Source organism: Hibiscus syriacus, unplaced genomic scaffold (assembly GCF_006381635.1).
Source record: "Hibiscus syriacus cultivar Baekdansim isolate YM2019G1 unplaced genomic scaffold, ASM638163v2 tig00009009_pilon, whole genome shotgun sequence".
NCBI classification, from domain to species: domain Eukaryota; kingdom Viridiplantae; phylum Streptophyta; class Magnoliopsida; order Malvales; family Malvaceae; genus Hibiscus; species Hibiscus syriacus.
Window position 1 is genome coordinate 1558671 of NW_024062181.1, and position 6602 is coordinate 1565272.

At 33.7% G+C, this 6602-nt stretch overlaps 2 protein-coding genes across 3 annotated transcripts; one reads left to right on the plus strand and one right to left on the minus strand.

The window, feature by feature from the left end:
- Window positions 1-400: 400 nt before the first annotated feature.
- LOC120202955 (late embryogenesis abundant protein 47-like) lies at window positions 401-3155 on the minus strand. 2 transcript variants are annotated; one of them, XM_039203318.1, is made up of 4 exons: window positions 3026-3155; window positions 2853-2968; window positions 941-1234; window positions 401-689 (listed from the first exon to the last, which is right to left on the minus strand). In XM_039203318.1, the coding sequence occupies exons 1-4, from the start codon at window positions 3105-3107 to the stop codon at window positions 528-530; spliced, it is 654 nt and encodes a 217-aa protein (XP_039059249.1). In that variant the 5' UTR covers window positions 3108-3155; the 3' UTR covers window positions 401-527. The 2 variants fall into 2 exon arrangements, with proteins under 2 accessions (XP_039059249.1, XP_039059248.1); XM_039203317.1 differs by having other exon boundaries at window positions 2853-3155.
- A 1462-nt stretch (window positions 3156-4617) lies between these two features.
- LOC120202956 (pre-rRNA-processing protein TSR2-like) lies at window positions 4618-6439 on the plus strand. The gene is made up of 4 exons (XM_039203319.1): window positions 4618-4798; window positions 4901-4992; window positions 5819-5926; window positions 6196-6439. The coding sequence occupies exons 1-4, from the start codon at window positions 4618-4620 to the stop codon at window positions 6406-6408; spliced, it is 594 nt and encodes a 197-aa protein (XP_039059250.1). The 3' UTR covers window positions 6409-6439.
- Window positions 6440-6602: the final 163 nt, after the last annotated feature.

Here is a 6602-nt window from a genome sequence, read left to right on the forward strand (position 1 = left end):
AACACATACTGCATCCGACAATCACACTCAAGTTCGAGTAACATCGGGACTGATAATGGGGGATTAGTGTTAAGATGATTGCTACAAGAGTTAATAGGGAAAAAACATTTTCATCAATATGTTGCCATTCTTTACTACATTATCAATTTCACCATACCTGAGCTTTGAATCTTGATCAGAGAAAATGGTCAAAGTGAGAACTTACTAAAATAAATGGACATTTTCGTAAATTCATCTTTCATTTTCTAACGAGTCGATTTTTTTAATTTCTTGATCTAAATCATTTACTTATTATATTATTCGATCTAATCTATAATCACTATAATTTAGACAAATAATTCTCTTCCAACTTTCACATGTCAATTTATTTATATATTTTAAAGAAAAAAATATTACGAAATTAATGGACAATTTCAACTAAACTTGACTCAACTCGATGCGAAGTCGAGTACAATTCTTGTAATTACATGTATAGTACTATCAGAATTATATGTGACATGCATGGTGCCATTGGTGTTGTTATACTTTCATTTATGACTCTGGTTGAGCCTTGCAGCGGCGGCAATGGAGGCGGCGACACCGGCCGGATGTGTGGTTAGGTTGGGATCGTTTCTCATCTCGGCACCCATTACCCCTTCTGCATCTTTTCTTGTCGCCGGCTTATCCGATGGCAACTTCGATGTCGCATTCTACAAAGGATCAATCGGAACAATAATCACATATTATATTTATGCTTCATCAACCAAATTATAGAATTGAAATTTATTAGTGATAAATTAATAAAATTGAATAATTTCGATTAATTCAATCAATTTTGATAGTTTAGTGAAGACAAATCGATTAAATTTACGTAATCGAATCGAAATAATCGACAATTAAAATTCGGCTAAAATCTTTTTTACTACCCCTGATTTTGAAGTTATTAGTAATACTAAATTACCGCAAGAATAGTGCCCAATTTGGTCTTGTCTTCATCTCTGGTAGCCCTAGCATTGAGTGTGGCAGCTGATTGAGCCGCCGCGGCAATACCGCCGGGCATTATGGAGGTTCGGCCGGTGGCTCTAACTTCCGCCGCCTGTATTGCTGCAGCGTCACTCCATTCCACCGGCTTTGTTCCCGCCGTAATTGCGGTGGCTTCGAGTGCTTCTCCGATGGTAATTCCACCACCGTATTCAAAGGTCGGGTCGTGATCAGATGAACATAAATCTCCATGACCACATTGCCCTGCAGCAACCTATCATGTGGTAAAGAAGAAAAAATAATCCTTCTTTAGTTACCATTAATCTGAAAATATTAAATTTGTCTAAGACGGACTAATTAATTTATTATGTAAATTGTATTATATGACAAATTAAGGCTCAATTCACAATTTAGTCCTTGAAGTATAATATTCTCCTACTTTACACTTTAAATTATTTGTTTTATCTCAATTTGCCCCTAAACTGTCATTTTTTTTATCCCAATTTACCCTAAATAAAAAACTAACCAATAAAATGTGACATGTAGCATGTTATTATTGGATAGGACGAAAATGATAATTTAAGTAAACAGAGACAAAAAATAATTTAAAATGTAAAGTGAATATATATATATATATATACCTAAAAAATACATTATAAATTAAGTCAAAAATTAATTATATAATGTCATCATTAAATTAAAAAGTTCTATTTATTTAACGGAATAAATTTAGATAAATTAAACTTGTACGAGTATGGAATTCATCTAACAACCTCAATGATGGAGTATTGTTCTCTTTAGATGTTTTAGGTTAGAGCAGTAGAGTACGTGCGTTATCAATGACTAAAAAATAATGTAAATATATACTACAATGTAATTAGTTCAGACAATTCAAAGAAAAAAGACTCGTATAAGTACGAGTGATATTGATATTATATATAAATTCAATTTCAATCTAACCGAATTTATCGTGAATAAATTCAAGGGTAAAGTATAGTAATGGTCACTGAACTTTTCTCAAGCTTTCATATAGGTCCCCAACTTTTAATAATTTCTTCGTTTGATCCTTGTGGTTAAAGATTTTCCAACATATGATCAAATATAATGAAATCCCAAACAACGCATTCACCGATGCATTTCTTCATTTATACAAAATAATTCCAGCTTTGTTAGTGACTTTCAACAATGATACTTAGTTCATCTTATTAGTATTTGTCAATTTTGTATTTCTAACCCCATTTTTTTCTCACAAGCATTTCATCGAACATCTATGCTTCACCTGAGATGACATGTATCTAACATTACATCTTGAATCGTTGATGGTCCCGATAGTCCCTTGGTTGGGTCTTCTCTCAATGGACCCTTATTCAAGTCAACACCTCCACATAATTCAAAGTTAGATTAGAATTTTTCATACATCCTCGACTGAAAAGTTACACTGGAAATGAGAAGAGAGAAGCGAAAAAAATAATTTTGAGATTGAAAATGAATTTGGGGTTTAGAATGAAATTGAGGATTGTGTTGCAAGTTTTAAAAGTTGGGGAACCTAAATGCAAGCGCCTAAAAAGTTCAGTGACCATATTGCAAACGTACTAACGGCAGTGTATTGCAAACGGACTAAATGTTGGAGGACTGTATTGCAAGTTTTAAAAGTTGTGAGACCTAAATGAAAGCTTTAGAAAAGTTCAATGACCATTACTATACTTTACCCTAAATTCAATGACACCAATTCGGCCAACGACAATAACATAATCAAAATTATATTATAATAAATTTATCTTATAAAAAGTTTAATATGATTTGAAAAAAATACCCATTTTTACTTTCACCATGGTAAAGTTATAATGTGCCTTTATAATGTGTGTGTATATATATATATATATATTATTTACCTCATCGCCAATGTACTCAAAAACACTTTTCCCAGGAAATGGAGCCTGTTTAAGAGCAACACCAGATTCAACACTGGTTTCATCATGACCCACCAAACCCGACCCCTCGTTCTTCGCTGCAGCGGCGTTGTCCGACATCTGCATCATCGCAGCATCCTTATGTGCCACCGCCTTCCCGGCAAGCTTGCCTTGTACGACGAAGGCATCTTCGTAATGGACCTGTTCTTGGTTCCTATGTGGTTGTTGTTGGCTCATTTTATTTGCATTACTTAATCTTCTACGTAGTTGAACTTCGTGATCTTCTTTTTCAGGGTTTGTTGTAAAAGGGTGAGAGTTTTTTGGAAATTAATCGGATAAATTTAGTTTTATAAGTGCATGGGCCATGCAAGGTTTGGACAACGTTGGGTGGCCACGAAATAATGGGGACGAGGGTTGGGGTTCAATGGACAAATGGTGAAGTGTGTGTGTTGGAGACCGGAAATAGCAAAGACCATGAAGACAAAGACAAGTGGTGTTTTGTCGTAAAGATGAGGACTTGGTCTTAACATAGGTTTAGGGTTCTTAATTATGTTATATGCTATGTTATTCGGATTTCGAATATTAAAAATAGATATGATTATGAAAAAATATAAAATAATTGAAATATTTGGACTTCGAAGGGAATTGGAGAAAGTCGCTTTGAGAGTTTTAAATTCTTATATATTTTATATATATTTTTTATTAATAATATATTTTTACCCCATAAAATTTTATAAATTCTCCTTCTTAACCTAAAATCTTGTGTTGGCCTCAATTAAAGTGTCAGAGAGCATCATGAAGCTAAAGTTGAACCGATTTGTATATCATTTGCATTGGACTTACGTTAGGAAATGATCACGTGCAACAACCTTAATATATGGCTAAAAAAAGGCGCTACCGGTTTTGTTATTATTTAAATAACAAAACCGATAAAAAATTATCGGAAACATTATTATTTCCACCGGTTTTATTATTGTTGAGCACTTAACAAGAAATATTAAAAAATATTGATGTTTTAGGTAGAAATAATAATGTTTTAGGTAATTTTTTATCGGTTTTGTTATTTAAATAATAACAAAACCGGTAGCGCATTTCTTTAGCTTAATATTAAGGGTGTCGCACTGTAGAACTTCATGATGCTCTCTGATACTTTAATTGAGGCCAACACAAGATTTTATGTTAAGAATGAGAATTTATAAAATTTTATGGGGTAAAATTTTAAAGGGTAAAGCATACGATAGATTGCAAAACTATTTTTAAATGATCATTTTGATGATTCAACTTCTAAATAATTATTAAATAATTATTAAATATATCAAGTTATTACAAAATGATCATTAAATTTTATGAGATTGTTATAAAATGATCATTTGATTTATCAAACTTTTACACTTATTATAGCATCAAAATGATCATTTTATAATATTTTGATAAATTTAATGAAATTTTTAAACTTTTAAAAGTTTAATGATTAAAACGATCATTCGAGGATAGTTCAGTGTCACCTGGTATATTGTACCCTATTCTAAACCCAATCTATAAGTCTTATCTCTCTACTCGACAACACAATTGAAATCCAACTTAAATTATCTTCTTTAAGAACCAAACCGGCCCATTTATATTCAAACTCTACCTTTGTTCATGACCCGAATACTTTTATAGCCCGATTCTTCAATCACTTTCAAAACTCGTGTAGGGTTTTAGTTTTCAGCTAACGGAGGAAGAGAAACGAACGATATAGAAATCAATGGAACCGAAGAGACTAACGGCGGAATCAGCTCCGGTATTCCAAGAAGGAATAAGCTTGATCCTCACTCGGTGGTCGGCACTCACCGCCGCTGTTGAAAACGAGTGGGGAGGCCGTGATTCTCGCGGCAAAGCCAGCGCCATCTGCACCGACGTCTTCTCGTTTTTCACTGCATCTAGAGGTAACGTATCTTTATATGTTTGTGTGTTTGTATTGGAATCGATCATTTCTGTTCTGTACTTGAGCAATTGAATTTGATTTTTTGTGTATGTAAAAATGTCAGCGGAGCCGCTTTACATAGATGATTTGGAAAATATTTTAGAGGAAGGCCTGCTTAGTCTTAATACATTGGTTGAAGATGGAAGCATTGAGGAGGTATCTTCAATCTTCAGTCTTAGCCTTGGCTTGGCTTCAATTTAGGATATTAATTTCGTTTCAATCTCTTTTTGAGCTGATTTGATGCTATGGATCTGGTCAAAATTATCAAAAATTTGCCTCAAATGATTGTTGAATCGAATCGGATTTATCATATTGCTTTTACTTTAACTTATTGTGATATATTAGTTTTTGGATGTGTATAGTATGGAGGCTCCTCTTGTTTTAGGAAGGTCAACATTTTAAGGTTCAAATTCTTTGTTCAAATTAAGCTTAACAACATTTTCGAATCGCCCTTTCCGGTTCTTCATCGGGATAAATACATTCTTTCAATCAAATGATCAAACTTTTGCCTTAATTCATTTTTTTATTCGAATCGAGTCATCGTGATTCTTTTGTTCGATGTTTCTTTCAGTTTAACTTGTTGCGGTATATTAGTTTTTGAATGCGTTAAGTATTGGATGTTCCTTTTGTTTCTTTGAATGTAGTTTACAAAGTGAATTGCAATGAGGGGCGGTTTGTTATACTTGAAAAAACCGACATTTTAGGTTCAAGTTCTTTGTTCAAATTAAGTTTAACAACATTATGAACTGTTCTTTGTGGTACTTCGCCAGAATATTTGCTTTCTTTTATTCATATTGCATCTTCTAATTGCCATTTACCCATCCGAACCATGTCCGACACTTCTTGGACACCTAAAATTGATGTTGGAAACTGGGAAAAACCATGACTCACTGGTGTTGTGCAATGTATCACAAGTTCGTATAACTCAGCAGTTATTATTAGAGTGCATGAAGGATAATTCGATTCCTTCGACTTGTTACAGGTGGCCGAGAAGTTAATGATTATGCATGAAGAATGTTTGGAAGGAAATTATCAGTCTGTTGAAAAGCTGAGGACAACTAATCCTCCGCCAGTCGCACATGTCCGACCGGTAATTTTTCTAGTTTAAACCCTTTATTCCCATTAACGTTCCGTGTTGAACAGCTACTCTATTTGTTGAAGTTTGCTTCTATCTATGTTGACATGTTATTATTCGGATGTTAGAAACATTAAAAATGGTTCCGCCTACGATTTTCTTAATTCCCCCCATGGTCTGCTCTTACCATTAAAAAGATTACCGAGTTATCGTAATAGATTAAGTTTTACCGCCCGAAATCGTGCATTCTTTTTCATGGATACATTATTTTTTGTTTATCCCAGAGTAACGATGAGGACGACGAAGAAGAAGAAGATGAAGATGATAGCATGAGCGGGGACAGTGCAGCAAACATGATTGTGGATGTACCAAATTCTCAATCAAGTTTGAATCCGGTCGGAATGCCGACGGATGAGCCGAAACCAAACCATTCGGCTGGTTCCGAAGACGGTTGGGTTGTAATCTCATCCCGGAAAAACAAAGGTAGAAGGAATTAAGCTGTAATTTTTGGTGCTTGTGAGTACTTTTAATGTTTTATATCGAAAGAAGGTTACAGATATCTTATTAATGGATACTTATATGTTTCGGTTTTGCTGTTCTATAGCTCTCTCATTACTACCATAACATTTATTATATTTTCAAAGTATCTTTTCTTAATTTTTTTTATTTTATTTTCAAAAAAAATATTTTT